The 21,371-nt window shown below is 39.6% G+C and overlaps 1 protein-coding gene across 7 annotated transcripts in view; it reads right to left on the reverse strand.

Annotated features, from left to right (window-relative positions):
• Positions 1–340: 340 nt before the first annotated feature.
• The window catches only part of afg2a (AFG2 AAA ATPase homolog A), a 518,183-nt gene continuing 497,152 nt past the window's right edge, over positions 341–21,371 (reverse strand). For all 7 annotated transcript variants that reach the window (XM_072584192.1, XM_072584188.1, XM_072584194.1 and 4 more), the window contains one exon: positions 341–634. In XM_072584192.1, the coding sequence (XP_072440293.1) occupies positions 458–634 (177 nt within the window). In that variant the 3' untranslated portion in view covers positions 341–457. The remainder of the gene's footprint in view (positions 635–21,371) is intronic.

Below are 21,371 nucleotides of genomic sequence, written 5' to 3' on the forward strand. Positions count from 1 at the left end.
GGAGGTGTCTTACATTCAAACACACTATTAAATGACTTCTCTATACAACCACAATGGGGATAGAAAACCCCCAGTACATATTGCAAATAGGAAGCATGAGGTTGTTTAATTGACATGCTATGTTGCTGTACCAAACTCCTGAGAGATGAAGTGGTACATGTGGACTGTCAAGACTAGGATACATTTCAAAGTGGGACAGTCGTGCACAGGGAAGGTAATGTCCACTTTTCCTATTCACATACTGCTAAAAGGGCCTTTTAAAAGCCTGGAAAAATTTTCCTCTACAGGAATAATGTGTGGCAAAGTTAGTTAATTATAACAAAATACCAATTAAATATAGTTGATTTGAAATATCAATCTTTATTTGTTGAAATTAACACATGGAGGTTCCAAATTTATTACTTAATTTTTTTCATAATGAATTTGATGTCTTCAATAAATGAATTTCATTTCATTCTTATAGCATATGAAGTCCACTTTGCAGCTGGTAATCAGTATAGAAGTCAATAAGCTTCTGAGGTATCCTTGGAGTGACAATTTCAAATGACTGCTCAAAATGTCTTTTCATAATTATCTTGGCCTCAAGATCTTCTTGCAAAGCCAAGAGGGCTGCTTCTCTGCAAATAGCAACGATCTGAAAAGAAAGGTCAATAAAAACAGAAATGATTTAGAGCAGAATTATTTGTTGGTATAGAACTTAAACAATTATTAAAAAGAGAAGACAAAGTTCTTTGTATTGCACTCATCAAGACTGAAATGCAATCAACCTAATTTTGGAAAGGAAACAACGTATTTTATAGCATGAGAAGTTGTTATTGATTGGTTGTTTAACAGAGGCATGGTGATGCAGCCAGGCTGTTAATTGCCAATCTTACTTAAATTGACTGTAATTGAAGCCAGGAAGCATTGACAGTGACTCTGAGAGATTGGCTGTTTCCATAGTCCATTTTGTTCCTCATTGAAAAGGTGCAATGTATAGATATGTTCCTTTTGCAGGAGCTTGTGTGTGAAGAACTGAGCTTCTAGCACATACAAGTAATTGGAATAAGTTAAAAATCACACAACACCAGGTAATTTGTCCATCCTAGTCCAACACCAGCTCCTCCAAATCAAATAATTGGAATGCTGCCCATGGCAAATGATCAAAGAGATTAGATTAGATTAGATTACTTACAGAGTGGAAACAGGCCCTTCGGCCCAACAAGTCTACACCGACCCGCCAAAGTGCAACCCACCCAGACCCATTCCTCGACATTTACCCCTTCACCTAACACTACGGGCAATTTAGCATGGCCAATTTGTGTGGTTTGATACAGTCTACCGTTGTTGAGATGAGTGACCTACATACCTGGCATCACATTTGCATTGAATCTCATTATACATTTGTGTGGTGGGCAAGACATCTTTTTGAGTTGATGGCAGCATCCTGTGAGTGGGGAATAACACTTGCTTGTTTATAGAATCATAAGGCACAGAATAGGCTCTTAGGCAATGAATCTTCCTCGACAAAATCTATTCTAAACCCACACTAGTCCCATTTTCCAATAATTGGCCTATTACTTTGAGAATTATGATATTTCAAGTGCTCATCCCAAGTTCTTTTTAAAGGGTGTGTGATTTTCTGCCCCAACTACTGTCCCAAGCAATGCATTCCGGGTCCCACTAACCTCTGGGTAAAAAAAAATCTAAAATCCTCTCTCAACTTCCTACCTTTCACCTTAAAATTATGCCCCTTTGTTATTGGCCCTTCATCTAGAGGAACAGCTGCTTTCTCTCCACCCAGTATGTGCCCCTCATAATCTCTCAATCAGGTCCCCTTTCGTCCTTCTCTGCTCTAAAGAAAACAACTTGAGCTTATCCAGCCTCTCTTCATAGCTAAACCGCTCCATCTCAGGCAACATCCTGCTGAGTATTCTTTGCAGCCGGTCCAGTATAATTACATCCTTCCTGTGGTGCGGTGATGAAAACTGCACACTGTGGCCTAACCAAAGTTTTGTGGAGTTCAACATAACCTCCCTGCCACATAATACATGCCACGATTGATAAAGGCAAGTGTCCTGTTTGCCTTCTTAACCACACTGTTAACCTGCTCTGCCACTTTCAGGGATCTATAAACAAGCACGTCAAGATCCCTTTTGCTCCTCTGAGCTTCCTGATGTCCTGTCATTCATTGCGTACTCCCTTGACTTGTTACTTCTTCCAAAGTACACAACCTCACACTTATCACGGTTCAATTCTATCTGCTGCTGAACTGCGCGTCTGATCAATGCATATATATCCCCTGGTAAGCTACAGTAACATACTGCAAAGTAGTAGCATAAGAGAGCTCACTTCACCTGATGCATGAATTTTGAGGCACCTTTCCCTTCCATAGTAATCGAAAGTGGATTGGGCACAGGAGAATCTTTTTTTCTTTAGTTCAGGAACACCGAAGAATTCTGATGACTATAAGTCCAGTTATCTTCACTGAAACCAAAGATAAAACTTGGGACTGTCCCTACCTACGTAGCTTAATTTTGTTTTTATTCACTGTATGTTTTAGTTTATTTTTATGTCTTTAAGGATGGCGGTGGAGAGTGGTGACACTATACAACACTTTTCATTGTTTTTTGTAATAAGATACATGTGACAATAAATAAATTAAAGCAAGATTTGGAGATGACGGTGTTGGACTGGGGTGTACAACATTAAAAATCACACAACACTAGGCTATAGTCTGCCAGGTTTATTTGGAAGCATTATCTTTCGGAGCACTGCTTCTTCATTGTGGATTCCACAATCACCTGATGAAGGAGCAGCGCTCCACAAGCTAGTGCTTCCAAATAAACCTGTTGGACTATAACCTGGTGTTGTGTGATTTTTAACTAAATTAAAGCAAATCATTTTTTTATTGAAATCCTCCTGACTAGATTTACTAAATAAAGTGTTAGCAAAATGAATAACTTGCTGATTTAACACTTGTCATGATGTCAGAATATTTTTATCACTTGTATAAATTGAAGTCATTTTATTTTACATTGTTGGTATTTTCCTGACAGCACAACGATATTACAATCAACAGCTCTGTTGCACTACAACTCTGTTCAAACTAGTTCACCATCACAGTCCTTGAAATTCAATAGGAAGGAAGAATTTGGTGAAATCTGATGAAAACATTCTTGCGTTATGATGCTCTCTCTGCAACATGCATTCATTCCAGAATGGGAAAGAAACTGGATTAGTGCCAGACTACACTGGATCTGTGTCGGTTTGGCATTCAGCTACTGATAGCTGACATGCTTATATTAGTGCTCCTTATGATCAACATTCACAAAGTCGATGGCTGCATTCTTTCTACTCCAGTATTACGTGATAGCTGACTGTGGTGCTGCCCATAGTCAGACATCCTGACAACTTATAGCCTATGAGAAAATAAGTTGGGGGCGGGGGGGAATGGGGGTTGGTATACTGTTTGTCGCTATCTCAGGATGTCTCAAAATGCTTTCCCATCAATGAAGTACGTTTGAAGTGTACTCACTGTGGACAGGAAATTCAAAAGTCAATTTGCAGATGGCAAGATTTGACAAATAATAATTGAAACAACCAGATCATCTGTTTTAAGCTTCTGGTTGAAGGTTAAATGTTGACAATGACATTGGTAGACTCCCAATGTCATGGAATCATATTCATCCATTAGAGTAAAAAAGCAGACACATGGTTTAATGCAAAAGCTGAAAGATGGCATTACAAACAGTAAAGAACCCTATTAGTACTGCATTGAAGGATAGTGCTCGGTTATGTGCTCAAGTCCCTGGAGTGGAACAACGAAACAATAAAAGATTTCTGGCACAGTAAAACGGTTGAGTAGCACATATACTATCACATTTGAATGAAAAGTAAGTTGATGTGGTAAAGGACAAAAAGTCTTGAACATCAGTTGATATCAAATTAGGAGTTTAAAAAAGTGAGGGCTTTTGTCATTGGGTTTAGGGGAGCAATAAATCTACTTTGTTTGAAATACATTGCATTGAAATGTGCAATTCTCAAGTTTTCAAATCTGCTAGCCACAAATAGATGTAAAGTCCGATAGGCTAACCCCAAACACAAAGAAACAAGTGTCAATTAAGGAAGACCTTTTTTTGTTATCTCTGTCAGTTACATAGAGGTAAATTTCATTTTTAGTATAAATTTGTACATCTACTCTGACCTCAAACCAGTGGTTCTTCATCATTAAATCTTTTAACTATCTCTGCCAGATACATCTAATTACTATACAATGTGAGTCAACGGCAATAGCACTTACTGAGTTGAGCTGGGCAATAGAGAGCAATTATACATGGAGTCGGAAGAGAAAGGCAACCTTTTATCTAGATTAGTCCAGGGCTTCCTACATTCTATCCAGTTGATCACTTCAGACATTCTGTTGTATCATCAGTTTTAGCCATTGTTTCCACAGTACAGCAGAAATTAATTAGTTAAATATCCTTATTTCATTAAGCCAAAAACTCATATCAATTGCAAGGGCAGACTCATGGGTAAATGACTCATGGGAAAGATATTGGAGAAGAGAAATAAGTAAGGATAGAGAGAATAAAAACTCAATGCATTACATTTCGATTGTTGCTTGTCAAACGCAGATTTCAAAGCGAAAAGCGATTTTTCAAGGAAGTATTAACCGGTGACTGACATGTGGAATAGTGAAATAACTGAAACTAAAAGCACTGAATTTTTGTTGGGTTGAATATGTGTGAGCATCTCATTCTTCATTCAGTACGCAAGATAGAAAGTGTTGGCAAACTATTCAGTTCCAGGGAGAGGGGATGTAGCTTCACCTGACAAAGCAGAGGCTGAGCCAGTACTTTCCCTTGTTTCACCAACCAGGGATTATGATCTGAGATCAGGATAAGTGGAGACCTTTTCGGTATGAATGACCCATTCACTACCTTCATTACCTGAATCATTCTAAGTTACTATGAGCAGCTTCCCAATGAAGTGGAAGCAAGTTCTTGCAATCCCAATGTAATAGGTGGTAAAAATGTAGCATTGTGCAAAATAACATGAACAATTCATATGACACTTCTTATATGAGGGCAACAGTTCATGGTGCTTAACATGGTGAAACCATGAACACGTGGAGCAGGGAAAGAATGAGACTTTGAAGCACAACATGTTCAGACGTACAAGTGCTATCTTGGGACCTAGATACAAGTGATAACTTGGTGCAGATGAGGAAAGAGGGCTTCTTTTTAAATATGCTTTTACTCAGCTGTTAGTGAGTGTTCAAAGCTTTATTGGGATGAAGAGATAAAGTTTAGTGAGCTTTGAAGAATCCCTGAATTCAGGCAGAAATTTAAACTTGTATGGAGAGATAAGATATTGCATTAAATTTAGAGATTACATTGTTAAACCTACTTAGTACAATGACATATAATAGTTGACTTTTCCTATCCCTATAACTTAAAATTCCCCGTTCTGTACCTCTCATCCCACTGGCAAATCAATACTTCAGCTTCTCGCTCTCTAAAACTCTATAGCCTCTTATCTTTTGAGCATCCTTACATGCCATCTTTGGTCACCTACCTAATTACACTTCATGTGGATCAATGTGGAGTCGACTCTGCCTCAATGCTTTTCTACTTTAAATATGTTTTATCAATGCTGTAATAAAGGAGTCAGAGTAGCAAAAAGTAATCAATCAGAATGCCCTATTTCTTAGAGTTGTTAGTGCCTCCACTGAAGTTGGAGTTAATGAAACATATTTAGAAAATGTGGGCTGGATTTTCCAAAGAGAGGTAATCTCATACAGATTGTCACTTTGTTCCTTTTTAAAATCCATCAGAAAATTCCAGTCAGGGCTCCTTCAGAGTCACAGAGCCATACTTCCATTCTGACAGATTCTTCGTAGTATAGAAGCATAAGGGGATAAAGGGAACATGACCATCCCCCACTCCCCCTCACAGTGGTCAGTTGCAATATTCAGAGTCACAGAGCCATACTTCCATTCTGACAGATTCCTCATAGTTTAGAAGCATAAGGATATAAAGGGAACATGACCACCCCACACAGTGGTCAGTCACGATATTCTGAAATTTAAAGGCCACTTATTACAGACAGTCAGTCTGACTGCTCCTGTGAATGGGTAAGGTAGGGCAAGTGTGAGGTTAGGATGCCTGGAGGGAGGGCAACTAAGTAGGGTTCCAATGCACAAGGTGACAAGGGCACTGGGGGTGGGGGGGTGTGGGTTCTGGGTCTCTTAGCTGAACCAGGGCTGAAGAGGGTTGGGAGGTAGGTGAATGGAGTAGGGCAAGTTGGATTTGGCAGTGGGGAAGTGAGCTGGATAAAGAGAGGGATGTTAGGTCAGAGGTGAGGTGACGTTTGGAAATTTTAGGTAAGTGTAGTCAAAGAAATGTATGTTAAATTAGGGATCAATTGAATAGTTAATCAAGAATTAGACTAGGTATTAAATAATCTAATTTCCCCTCAGGACGGGAAAAACTTCTGGCTGTAAGAGCTGCTCCTTTTTTTGAGGTATTTTAGGTGTTGGAGGTGATTTCCTCGAATTCCAGGAGCAGCAATTACTGTTTTATATGCTGTTGCATTGTTATGGAACTTTGGAAAAAAAAGTCAAAACAACAGCAGTTTAAAAGGGAGAAGAGCAGACAATAGGAAGCACATGGTGAGGACAGAGCAGGAGAGAGAGAGAGAGAGAACCTGCACAGTTGCTACCTTTGCTGTTTGAATTCGTGTATCGCTGGACATCGGAGTGCATCTGGGAAAATTAACAAACAGTGAAATTCACAACTAATCTTGGAGGAACTGTTGGGCGAAGTTCACAGCACAGAATCAGATAAGGTAATTGTTGTTTTAAATCTGTCCAAGAGAAAGGCTGCAGTAGTGTGTATAGTAGATTCTTTCTTGATGATATGTTTTTTGGAGATAAGTCTCTTGATTAAACTTAAAATATATGTCATAGCTATTAATTTAACCTGGGGCAGTGTTTGTAGAGGAATAAGATGGTGTTATTTTCTGGGTCTGTAAATTGTGAAGGAGCAAAAATGGCCTTTGCAGTGATATGTACTTCTTGTCAGATGTGGGAGTTTAAAGAGAGTTTAAGGGCTACTGCGGATTATATCTGCCATAAATGCTGTTGGATGCGAATCTTTTCAGATCGAGTGGATCAGTTGGAGAGACAGATAGAAGCGATGAGGAATTTGCAACAGCAACAGTATGTGATGGATGGCAGTTATAGGAAGGGGGGAAAGTCTCAGATACAGTCACATAGATGGGTTAACTCCAGGAAGGGTAAGAGAGGTAGGCAGCTAGTGCAGGATTCTTTTGTGGATATACCCATTTCAAACAGGTATGCTGTTTTGGAAAATGTAGGGGGTGATGGATTCTCAGGGGAACATAGCACAAACAGCCAAGTTTCTGGTATTGAGACTGGCTCTAATGCAACGAGGGGTACGTCGGCTTCCAAGAGATCAATTGTGTTAGGGGATTCTGCAGTCAGAGGTACAGACAGACGTTTCTGTGGCCAGCAGAGAAAAAACAGAATGGTGTGTTGTTTCCCTGGTGCTAGGACCAAGGATGTCTCAGAGAGGGTGCAGAAAGTTCTCACGGGGGAGAGGGGTCAGCAAGAGGTCATTGTCCACGTTGGAACCAACAACATAGGAAGGGAAAAGATTGAGATTCTGAAGAGTGATCACAGAGAGTTAGGCAGGGATTTAAAAAGGAGGTCCTCAAGGGTAGTAATATCTGGATTACTCCCAGTGCTACGAGCTAGTGAGGGCAGGAATAGGAGGATAGTGCAGATGAATGCATGGCTGAGGAGCTGGTGTATGGGAGATGGATTCACATTTTTGGATCATTGGAATCTCTTTTGGGGTAGAAGTGACCTGTACAAGAAGGATGAATTGCACCTAAATTGGAAGGGGATTAATATACTGGCAGGGAAATTTGCTAGAACTGCTTGGGAGGATTTAAACTATTAAGGTTGGGGGTGGGGTTGGGACCCGAGGAGATAGTGAGGAAAGAGATTGATCTGAGATGGGTACAGCTGAGAACAGAAGTGAGTCAAACAGTCAGGGCAGGCAGGGACAAGGTAGGACTAATAAATTAAACTGCAAGGGGCCTAACAGGGAAGGCCGATGAACTCAGGGCATGGTTAGTAACATGGGACTGGGATATCATAGCAATTACAGAAATATGGCTCACGGATGGGCAGGACTGGCAGCTTAATTTTTCAGGATACAAATGGTACAGGAAGGATAGAAAGTGAGGCAAGAGAGGAGGGGGAGTGGCATTTTTGATAAGGGACAGCATTACAGCTGTGCTGAGGGAGGATATTCCCGGAAATACATCCAGGGAAGTTATTTGGGTGGAACTGAGAAATAAGAAAGGGATGATCACCTTATTGGGATCGTATTATAGCCCAATAGTCAGAGGGAAATTGAGAAACAAACTTGTAAGGAGATCTCAGCTATCTGTAAGAATAACAGGGTAGTTATGGTAGGGGATTTTAACTTTCTAAACATCTACTGGGACTGCCACAGTGTTAAAGGTTTAGATGGAGAGGAATTTGTTAAGTGTGTACAAGACAATTTTCTGATTCAGTATGTGGATGTACCTACTAGAGAAGGTGCAAAACCTGACCTACTCTTGGGAAATAAGGCAGGGCAGGTGACTGAGGTGTCAGTGGGGGAGCACTTTGGGGCCAGCGACCATAATTCTATTTGTTTTAAAATAGTGATGGAAATGTATAGACCAGATCTAAAAGTTGGAGTTCTAAATTGGAGAAAGGCTAATTTTGACAGTACTAGGCAAGAACTTTCGAAAGCTGATTGGAGGCAGATGTTCGCAGGTAAAGGGACGGCTGGAAAATGGGAAGCCTTCAGAAATGAGATAACAAGAATCCAGAGAAAGTATATTCCTGTCGGGTTGAAAGGGAAGGCTGGTAGGTATAGGGAATGCTGGATGACTAAAGAAATTGAGGGTTTGGTTAAGAAAAAGAAGGAAGCAGATCGAGTGAATCCTTAGAAGAGTATAAAGAAAGTAGGAGTGTACTTAAGAGGAAAATCAGGAGGGTAAAACGGGGACATGAGAGCGCTTTGGCAAATAGAATTAAGGAGAATCCAAAGGGGTTTTACAAATATATTAAGGACAAAAGGGTAACTAGGGAGAGAATAGGGCCCCTCAAAGTTCAGCAAAGTGGTCTTTGTGTGGAGCCTCAGAAAATGGGGGAGATACTAAATGAATATTTTGCATCAGTATTTACTATGGAAAAGGATATGGAAGATATAGACTGTAGGGAAATAGATGGTGACATCTTGCAAAATGTCCAGATTACAGAGGAGGAAGTGCTGGATGTCTTGAAATGGTTAAAGATGGATAAATACCTAGGACCTGATCAGGTTTACCCGAGAACTCTGTGGGAAGCTAGAGAAGTGATTGCTGGGCCTCTTGCTGAGATATTTGTATCATCGATAGTCACAGGTGAGGTGCTAGAAGACTGGAGGTTGGCAAACATGGTGCCACTGTTTAAGAAGGGCGGTAAAGACAAGCCAGGGAACTATAGACCAGTGAGCCTGATCTCGGTGGTGGGCAAATTATTGGAGGGAATCCTGAGGGACAGGATGTACATGTTTTTGAAAAGGCAAGGACTGATTCGGGATTGTCAACATGGCTTTGTGCATGGGAAATCATGTCTCACAAACTTGATTGAGTTTTTTGATGAAGTAACAAAGAAGATTGATGAGGGCAGAGTAGTAGATGTGATCTATATGAACTTCAATAAGGTGTTCAACAAGGTTCCCCATGGGAGATTGATTAGCAAAGTTAGATCTCATGGAATACAGAGAGAACTAGCCATTTGGATACAGAACTGGCTCAAAGGTAGAAGACAGAGGGTGGTGGTGGAGGGTTGTTTTTCAGACTGGAGGCCTGTGACCAGTGGAGTGCCACAAGGATCGGTGCTGGGCCCTCTACTTTTTGTCATTTACATAAATGATTTGGATGCGAGCATAAGAGGTACAGTTAGTAAGTTTGCAGATGATACCAAAATTGGAGGTGTAGTGGACAGCGAAGAGGGTTACCTCAGATTACAACAGGATCTGGACCAGATGGGCCAATGGGCTGAGAAGTGGCAGATGGAGTTTAATTCAGATAAATGTGAGGTGCTGCATTTTGGGAAAGGAAATCTTAGCAGGACTTATACACATAATGGTAAGGTCCTAGGGAGTGTTGCTGAACAAAGAGACCTTGGAGTGCAGGTTCATAGCTCCTTGAAAGTGGAGTCGCAGGTAGATAGGATAGTGAAGAAGGCGTTTGATATGCTTTCTTTTATTGGTCAGAGTATTGAGTACAGGAGTTAGAAGATCATGTTGTGGCTGTACAGGACATTGGTTAGGCCACTGTTGGAAATATTGCGTGCAATTCCGGTCTCCTTCCTATTGGAAAGACGTTGTGAAACTTGAAAGAGTTCAGAAAAGATTTACAAGGATATTGCCAGGGTTAGAGGATCTGAACTATAGAGAGAGGCTAAACAGGCTGGGGCTGTTTTCCCTGGAGCGTCGGAGGCTGAGGGGTGACCTTATAGACGTTTACAAAATTATGAGGGGCATGGATAGGATAAATAGACAAAGTCTTTTCCCTGGGGTCGGGGAGTCCAGAACTAGAGGGCATAGGTTTAGGGTGAGAGGGGAAAGATATAAAAGAGACTTTTTCATGCAGAGGGTGGTATGTGTATGGAATGAGCTGCCAGAGGATGTGGTGGAGGCTGGTACAATTGCAACATTTAAGAGGCATTTGGATGGGTATGTCAATAGGAAGGGTTTGGAGGGATATGGGCTGAGTGCTGGCAGGTGGGACTAGATTGGGTTGGGATAGCTGGTCGGCATGGATGGGTTGGACCGAAGGGTCTGTTTCCATTCTGTACATCTCTATGACTCTAAATGGATATTGCTGCAGGGTTCCAGGTATATGGAATTTCAAGGGGAAATCTTTTGATGTCTGCTTCATTGAGTCTTGTGCAGGATCTCCATCTCCAACTCCCATCTCCACTTCAAGGGCAATGATTTGCCCATTGGAAAATCCAGGCCAGTGTGTCAAATTATTAGTGCCAAACCAAACTAATGAAACAGGCCCAAACTAGATACCTTGGGAATGAGATGGCCTTCACTGATGACAATGTTTAGATCTCAGGAGATGCAACAGTGCAGTCAATGTCAACTCAGATGAGTTCTTCTCTTTATTATCTCACCTTCCGCTTTAGTATTCATAATATTCAGTTTAACTTGAGCAGCATTTGACAGAATTCACTGCTGTTCTGCATGACAGCCTGATAGAATGGCTAGGTTTTGAAATGCCCACAGCAAATGCATTCCACACATGAACAGAAATAAATACACAAGCTCTGCATTCTTCCAAATAAACACATCTTGTTGTACTTATTCAATGTGCTGTGGAGAAAACGCCATTCAGTGGTAGGTCTGGGACCACAAATAGTTCAATTAGGTTCTTTATGGTTCACTGTAAGTTCTGGACTTCCTTTGCTTTTGCTGTGTACATTGCAACCAATGATAGATTAAACAAGGAAAAAATAATAAAACTTATCTCAGACAACTTTGTTCTCTCATCAACATAGCCACAGGAATTGTGAAGTAATAAAGCAAGGAGAGATATAATATTGGTGATCTATAACTAAAATACACAGTTTCAAAATACAAATATTCTCCAGTAATATGAGCAATTCGCTTCGCTGCTTTTCGAGTTTGCTAATGAGCTAATGAGTTGTGTGCAAGTGAGAGTACAAGGCTTGTTAATCATTATTCAAATTAGCTTTCTCACCAGTGATCCAAAATGGAGCCTGTCAGTTAGTTAATGTTAAACACCTGTTTCCTTTATTATGCCAAACATTCACAAAATCAAAGAGTTGTTATGGTGCAGGAGAAGGGTGTTTGGACCATTGTGTCAGCATTGGCTCTCCAAATAAGCATATGATTTAGTGTCTTCTTCTGCTTTTTACCCACATCCTTCACAATGTTCCTATTTAAATAATCATCTCATACCTTCTTGTAAGCCAGACTGAACCTGCTCTCCACCATAACTGCAAGCACTACATTCCAGACCGGAACCACTCCTTTTATGGAAAAGCTTTTTCCACAACAACACATTTGCCTCTTTGAAAATTTGAAAGACACTAAATCGGTCTCTTCTCATTCTTGATTCAGGAATAATGTCTCTCTATTTTATGTTTTGCACTTTGTTGAGACTTCATAACAATTGAGTGGCTTGCCAGACCATTTTGGATGCTATTTCGAGTCAACCACATTGCTGTGGGTCTGGAGTCACATGTAGGCTAGACCAGGTGAGAATGGCAGATTGTTTTCCTGAAGGTCATTTGTGAACCAGATGGATTTTGCTAATAATTGACAATGGTTTCATGGTCATCCATAGATTCTTAATTTCAGACTTTTTTAAAAATTCAAATTCTACCATCTGCTGTGGCAGGATTCGAATTTGGGTACCAGACATCAGTTGAGTTTCTGGATTAATGGTCTAGTGATAATTGCCTCCCCTTAAGTCCTATACTATTGAAGTCCTATACTGTCCTCCTCACACATTACCATACATCCAGGTTTTGCATCATCCACAAAATTTTGAAATTGTCTAATGCATACCAACATCACGATCACTAAAAACCAAATTTTGGGGAAATCCATTATAAAACATGCTCCACTCAAAAAATATCTATTGTTCGTTAGTCTTTTTTGAATCAATCAGCCAGTTTTGTGTCCATGTTGCTCCTGTACTTGTTATTCCATGAGTTACAGCTTTTCTCAAATGTCTGTGTGGCACTACATTGAACACCTTTGAAAATCCACATATGCCACAATAACAACATTACCTTCATCAACCCCTTCTTTTACCTCTTCAAAAAACAACTCCAGTATTAGGTAATCATGATTCGCTCTGCTGACTCTCTGTTATCAACTCATCTTTTTCCAGGTAACAACTAATTCTATCCCAAATAAATGCTTTAGGAATTTCCCCAAGAGTGAAATTAAACTAACTGGATACCAAGAATAAATTTATCAATTAAAAAATTACACCACAAAAAATGATTTTCAAATATAGCCCATGAAGTTTTGTGTTATCAACATAGACATGGGAGCTAACTTTATGTTGATGGATGGTGTCACTAAAGTGTAACATGTAAATAAGGAAACGCCGAGATGATTGTGCATAGATGGGAAGTGATGTGCTGACCATGGAAGTAGATCACAGATAATAGGACGTCAAAGTGATTGATGTGATTGGCAGAGGTGAAGGAGGATAAAAAAGGATATTCTGAGAGAGCGGCATCACATGGTATGCAATGGTAACGTTGACATAGTTTGTTTGTGTATTGTATGCAAGGAGTAATCCAGAGCAAGGAATTCAAAAAGAATGGCGGGAAGGGTAGACATGGTAATGACAAGCTTGAGAGAAGACCAAGAGGCTAGAAAGTGGAAAATGGGAAGTGATTGGGGGAGGGCAAGGTTAGAAAGAGGCGGAATTGGTCTTCTGAAGAATGACTCATGACTTAAAGTACCACCCTCTCCCCAACTTCAAGAGCAGAATGAGAACAGGGATTAATGACCATTTTTGCTTTGCCTTCTATTTGTTTTTCAGATGCTGTTTGAAAACAGTGCAGTGAAAGAAAATCAGGCCTAAGAAGTTTATTATCACTTTTTAAACCTGCTATTCTTGTCTATTACCATTAAGCTAAACACACAGAAGAAAATATGGTCTTGTATTCTTAAATGATGGTCTTGACATTTGCACTTTATGGGTAATTGTGGTGTTCCACTTCATTCACCAGAATAAATTATAAACAGTTATACACTCCTATAAAGAAGGCTGCATTACATTAGACTAACTATGATAAATTCTTGGCTGTACTCAACAGTGGAAAAATGCATGCATATGTGAATGATCACTTTAGGCTATTTTATGTTTTCCTTTTGTAGAAATTAGAGCTGCACATTCTGCTAATGTCATTACAATTGGTTGAATTATAAAAATAAAGTAAGAATTGATTTTGTTAATTTTCAAGATACGTTGCTGGTGAACTGACAGAAATGGATCAGAGAACGTTCAACTCAACCAATTAATATGTACAATCATGCAAAACTACCAACCAAAAAAAGACACCTTCAAAATTGGACTGGAATAAAATTGTATCACGGGTTTGCAGATGATGAAAAACTTTATTGAGACACGATTATAGAACCATAGTCATTATAGGAGGCCATGCTGATTTTATTTTATGGCACTTGCCTATATTTTACTAACATGGAAGAGAAGATTTTATTAACTACTACAGAAATTAAAATGCTTTTGCAAAGGTAGCAGATGTCTGTGAGAAATGTTACCTCAGGTGGAAAGTACATTAAATAATATTCTTTTATACTGTCAATGTAGCTAAAAATAACTTATCTGCCTCCCACTCAAACTTCTATTAAATTCGTGGTGCTTGCAAGTTGAGGAAGTGCTTGTCATATAAAAGGAAATTTAGGGGCTCTTGCGGCACTTTGGTAGTGCCGCTACCTTTGAGTTAAGAGGCAAGAGTTCAAGTCCCACCTGCCCCAGATTTGTGTAACTCAAAGTAACATCTCTGACAGGTTGATTAGAAATTATCTGTGGTGGAATATTTGCAGTGGTGTGCATAACTGCTGTGGGAAATATCAGAAGTTCTCATGTGTTCTAGTTCCTCCTTAAATCTAAAATCACACATGCCGGACTTTGCAACAAATGTAGGTTGGTCTTGATGATAGCACAGTATAAACTTACCATAGTCTCTAAATTAATGACAGAATGGGTTCCCTATCCTTTATTTGATGTGACCCAGAGATGTGGTGTTACTGTTTAAAAAGTTAGAATTCTCCTGGGGAATGTTATTTCCTAAACTCTCATTAAATTACGTTGACTGATTTTGGGAGTGACAGATTCCTTTTTGATCAGTTGCTTTTATTACATTTACAACAAGAGGTAACAGCAGATGTAGGCCATTCAGTCCATCAAATCTGCTCTGCCATTCAATTAAATCATGGTCTGATGAGATAATCCTCAACTCCACTTTTCTGCCTTTACCTCATAATCCTCGGTTCCTTAATGATCAAAGATCTCTGAATTTCAACCTTGAATATACTTAATGACCCAGCCTTGAGAGCCCTCTGTGAAAGAAATTACTCTTGTCTTAAATGGGCGATCCTTTATCTTGGGTGACTGTGTGGAGTTTGCACATTGTCTGCATGGATTTCCTTCGGATGCTCTGGTTTCCTCCCACAGCCCAAAGATGTGCAGGTTAGGCGGATTGGCCATGATAAATTGTCAATAGTGTCCAGGGATGTGTAGGGAAATGCAGGGCTATGGGGATAAGACAGTGGGGTGGGAATGGTGATGCTCTTTGGAGGGTCGGTGCAGACTCGATGGGCTGAATGACCTCTTTCCGCACTGTAGGGATTCTATGATTATTAAGGGCTTTTATTTGTATTTCTGTTTTGGGAAGACGAGGAAGAGGGATCCCATGTTGACACATTTGTAGGAGATAGCCTTAGGTTTCCATTATTATTATAATGGATGTGCCCTAACACAAGGCCTCCATGGACTGCAGTGGTTCAAAGCAGAAGCTTACCACCACAGTTTCTGTAGTATTAGAGATAAGTCATAAATGCTTGCTAGTGACATCCATATACCATGGATGCATTTTTAAAAATCTCTCGACTTAAATTATCATTAAACCAAAATGGGGGACCACGCAATATACTTATTTAGCTTGACTTTGTAAATCATTTTCTTTGCCAACCTCTGCTTTTTTTACTTTTCCTTATTCTGCAGACATGAGCATTGCGAGCAAGAACAGTATATATTGTTGGGCCTCTCACAAAGTGATGATGAGCATTCTTATTGAATCATTGCACTTTACACGTATTGAAATACTGTTACATAAGGAGTTTAACTCTGACAATGAAGGAATGGTGATATATTTCCATGTTTGGATGATGTGTGACTTGGAGAAGAACCTGAATGTACTTTCAACTGTTGCCATCATCTTTCTAGGCATTGTCACTAGGCAAGTGAAGGAAGTGATTTTAAAAAAAGTTGCTGAAGTGCATCTTGTAGATAGTGCACACAACAGACAGGTGGAAGACTGTTTTTTTAAGATGGTGAATGGGTTGCTTATTTACAAACTACTTTGCCTTGATTGGTGTAAAATGCTGTTGTCAGTTGCAACTATTCAACCACTTGAAGGGTATTCCAAATCAATCCTGACTTGTGCTTTGTAGATTGTGGAAAGGCTTTATGGAATCAAATAATGAGTCACTCTCTGTAGAACAGCCATTGGTAAATGTGCTCTGTTAGTTACTGCATTTATGTGGGTGGTGGAATTTAGTTTCTAATCAATACAAATTCCCAGGATATTGATTGTGAAAGACTGAACAATTATATGCCATTGAAAGACAGTGGAAAATGGTTGAACCTTCTATGCTGGAGATGGTCATTGCTGGTATTTGTACAGTAGGAATGTTACTTGCTTCTCCGCAGGCGAGCGAGCCAGGTTGCTGTCCAAGTGCTGCCTGTGGATATGGATTGCTTCCTTATCTGTTCAATTTCAAATTGGATTGAACATTGTGTAATCATGAACAAATAACTCCACAGTTGACCATATATTAGAGGTAGGAGTGGTTACTGATCCAGTACCTGAGGATAGTTGGACCTTTGCATATTGTCCTGAAGAACTCTGAGCTCTAGACCTGGGGCTGAAATGATTGGCCTCTGACAACCAGAAAAGCAGATTTCTTTGGGATGAGATATGATCCTAGTCATTGAAGCCCTGATCGCACTTAGCTTCAGATTTACTATGTCTTATTGGCATTACACTTGGTCAAATACTGCCTTGATGTCAAGGTGTCATGACGATGGATGAGAACCTCAACGAACATTTCAAACTTTTAATCTCAACACATGCTTATTAAAAGATCGCCGCACATGCATCAGATTGAAAATCTGGTTCGAACTGACAGAATGCCTGCAATTAAGTATTCAATGATTCTCACTGGTCACCAACTGTGGCTGTGTGGGAAACTATACTCAATGTCAATCATGGTCCTGTATAATCCCCTGGAAGTGGGAAGTAGTGTGGAACCAGTCTAATAGTATTTCCCATTTGTTTTTGGGGATTCTTGCTGCTTCCAGTCATGCTCTCATAGGCTATTAAAAATTCAACTCATTAACCCTGTTTCTCTTTCAACAAATTTTGTCTGATGTGCTGAGTACTCCTAGCCTTTGCATTTTAATCTGCATTGTCAGGCTGGGTATACTTCAGATAGAGGCTCAATTATTGGCAGTTATCACTGTAGGAATTAATCCTGCAAGATGTCGTGAGGTGCTGTGGGTAATTGTAATTTGGGCTCTGCCACTTTCTTCTCAACGAACCTAAAAAAAACCTACCAAACCAAAAATAACTTAGCAGCTTAACATGCAATTAGGCATCTCCTGAAACATACCTAAATATGGAAAACATTGTCATGTGTAAAGCTGCAATATCTGTTTCTCAGTGTGGACTTATGAGTCAGTGAATATAGGAGATAGGGATTAAGCCATAGTTCCAAGAATCATGCCCAGAATCCATCAAGGGCTAGGGATGACTGCAAACCTTTTGCATTCACTGCCTTTGTTATGTGTCTGTCTTTAAAAAGAAATATACAGAAGAAATAGGAATGAATGACTATATAATATTTAGGTTGCTTGTGCTGAGTACATAAGTATTCATTCAGGTTCCTTGCATTGGATACATGCTTGATGTGTGTTGCTTGCCATGTTCAATGAGCAACATGTGGGTCTACCTTCTGACATAGCAATATTACACAGTGCCCAGAGATATGACCATGTCTGGTACTTTTAGGATTACGTACAGTTGGCAAAACACAATGTTTCTCACTCTCTGATTGTGCACCACATAGAATGAGATGGAGTATAGATACAGTGTAAAATAATGTCAGAAGGTGAAACCAAATATTCATACACTTGTGGTAGAAACCTCTTGTAATGCAGAGGATTGTTTCAGACCTTGTCCCTATGTTTCAGCTGTAGGAAGGGAATAGAATTTGCTCTGGCACCATGTTCATGCTGCTTGAAGTTGCTCTTCATTGCAGTAACTCACATACACAAAAGTAACCACCCTCTCCTATAGGGCCTTTAAAGGCGTGCCACTGAGTACACAGTTCTCAACCTGTACCTGTCTTTGACTTATCGGTTGCAAGACATCTTTACAAATGATAACAGCTTTTTAACAGCTGTCAATGCCAGATAATCCACCCTAAACATATAGCACTTCCAGTGCCTCATATGCTGTGTGCACAACTATTAGTCATTAACTTTATTTCCTGATGTCACAATTTTTGATCTTACTTTTTTGTCAACATTTACTATTACAAATGGTTAGGTCAACATTTTCCAATGAACTTTGTTATGTTAACTGTCACAATGTAATTGCAGGCTGTGGTTACCAGCTGGAGACAGCTTAACTCTCTCTACCAGCAACATTGCAATCTCACAAATTCATTACTATTCATCGGATGACTGTGGATAGCACTACTGGCAATTTAATGGACAATCTTAATAAAGTGGCCTTACATTAAGGGGTCCAGCGGAAGCAACACAAGCATCCGCACTATCGAATTAATTAGAGTTGCAGCATTGCCATGCCGAGTCTCTGTTGCTCACCTATATATCTTTGTTAAACAAGCTTGCTAATAAATAGGTTTCTCTAAACCAGAAAGAACACATTTCCTTTCAATAATGCAACAAAATAAGTCTGTATTTCCACATTCCTGGGAGCAATTTTCTGTACAACATTTTTGATACTTCAGGTTCTTAATCAGGTATAAATATAACATTTTGTTTATCCATTTAAATTGAGACACAGAATGCTCAAAATATCTGGTGGTCATCTCCAAAACATAAGAATCATTCCTTATAAGTTAGATGTGATATTAGCCATATATGCATTGACCTATATAGTTTCTCAATTTTCACAATGCTTACAAAAGGTTACTGGAATAGTAATGATTAAACACAGCAATGAAACAGTTAAAATCAAACTTGGTACGTATTAGCTTAATGTTTATATATCTTACACAGCACTAATTAAACCTTTTCCATCTTCTGCTGAAAAGTATATTTGGGCGACATGCTTCCAATTATTATTTTAAATTCTGAATTGACAGTAACGCTTTGTTATTGCCAATATCCGCTGAATGCAGCAAATCAACATTTCTCATGTATAGCAGTAAACTGTACAAGACAGCCTTTATTCCTATTACTGTTAGATAACAAAGCCCTTTATTTATCATCCGCCTTGTTAATATTTCAGACAACTGTTTTAATTTTTGGCATTTTTAGTGTCAGAATGCAGGAGAAAAACTATACTGATAACAAATAGAACCATTGTATTCTATTGCAGTTTGCAAACCTGGCTTATCGCTGATCACAGGCTGATCTTTGTGAGTCTCTTGAGACATACAAAAATGACTGGTCAGCAGTAAATTCTAGATATCTACACAGTCATTAATTGATCAGGGTTAGGCAAGCCATTTTCAAGAATGAAATTGCCTTGATATTTATGCAAGTTTGTCCCAGTATGAACCCATAATTCCATTGCTTGATCTCCCATTGCTTGCTGAGTATCAATGAAGCGTTTTTTTTAAAGCCCTTAACACCTGTACTATTTGACCAGCAGCTCATCACAGTGATATGACTGCATGGGGGGAAGAAACCAATGATAGTGAAATTGGATTTACATTGACTTTGAAAACATTGTTAACAGGGATTCAAAAAGTGAGGGATGAAATAGTGGATTTCACTTTAGAAATCTCATAAACCCTACTTTACGTTAATTTCTCAGCTTATTTCCAGAAGTCAAAGATCCAAACTTGCATAGTGTTACATGAGCACTAGTTGCTCTTCTGTAGCACATACAAGTGCCCACTTTCATTTATGATTTTAAACAGTTTTGTTTCATTATTCTTCTGATGATGGACAACTGAATTCAATCCTTTTCTCACGTGATGTCTAGATGCATGCATTACAGCAGGTCAGAGTCAAGAATCTTCTCTAGTGAATGGAAGAGCTTTGAATTACACTGAGTATAATAGTGTATCAGTGCATAAGAGTACATTTCAAAGTGCACAATTTTAAAATAAAAAAACTTTATGTATCAGGATAGACCTATTTTAGGTCAAGAGCTTTTGAGGCACTTCTGATGTAATCAAATTATGCAAAATGCAGCTCTGTTCTGGATGTAGGTTTGCTGGCTGAGCTGGAAGGTTCATTTCCAGACTTTTTGTCAACCTACTAGGTAACATCTTCAGTGGGCCTCTAGGCGAAGCACTGTTCATGATTCGTGCCTTCTATTTATATCTTTGGGTTTCTTTGGGTTGGTGATGTCACTTCCTGTGATGTCATTTCTTGTTCTTTTTCTCAGGGGGTGGTAGATGGGGTCTAACTCGACGTGTTTGTTAATAGAGTTCCGGTTGGATTCCATGGCTTCTAGGAATTCTCGTGCATCTCTCTGTTTGCCTTTTCCTAGGATGGATGTGTAGTCCCGGTCAAAGTGATGTCCTTCCTTATCTGTATGTAAGGATACAAGTGAGAGAGAGTCATGTTGTTTTGTGGCTAGTTGGTGTTCATGTATCCTGGTGGGTAGTTTTCTGCCTGTTTGTCCCATGTAGTATTTGTTACAATTTTTGTACAGTATTTTGTAAATGGCATTAGTTTTGCTTCTTGTCTGTATAGGGTCTTTCAAATTCATTAGCAGCTGTTTTAGTGTGTTGGTGGGTTTGTGGGCTACCATGATGCCAAGGGGTCTGAGTAGTCTGGCAGTCATTTCTGAGATGTCTTTGATGTAGGGGAGAGTGGCTAGGGTTTCTGGATGTGTTTTGTCTGCTTGTTTGGGTTTGTTGCTGAGAAATCAGCGGACTGTGTTCATTGAGTACATATTCTTTTTGAATACACTGTACAGGTGATTTTCCTCTGCTCTGTGTAGTTCCTCTGTGCTGCAGTGTGTTGGCTGGTTGAAATAATGTTCTGATGCAACTTCGTTTGTGGATGTTGGGATGATTGCTTCTGTAGTTCAATATTTGTAGTTCCATATGTGTTGTTTTCATGTAGATGCTGATTTGAAGTTGCCCATTGGCTGTTTGCTCTACTGTGACAGTAGGAATCATGAACAGTGCTTCGCCTAGAGGCCCACTGAAGATGTTACCTAGTAGGGTGACGAAACATCTGGAAATGAACCTTCCAGCTCAGCAAGCAGACCTACATCCAGAACCTCAACCTGAGCGACAAAT

The sequence above is a fragment of the Chiloscyllium punctatum genome, chromosome 14 (assembly GCF_047496795.1).
Source record: "Chiloscyllium punctatum isolate Juve2018m chromosome 14, sChiPun1.3, whole genome shotgun sequence".
Lineage (NCBI taxonomy): Eukaryota > Metazoa > Chordata > Chondrichthyes > Orectolobiformes > Hemiscylliidae > Chiloscyllium > Chiloscyllium punctatum.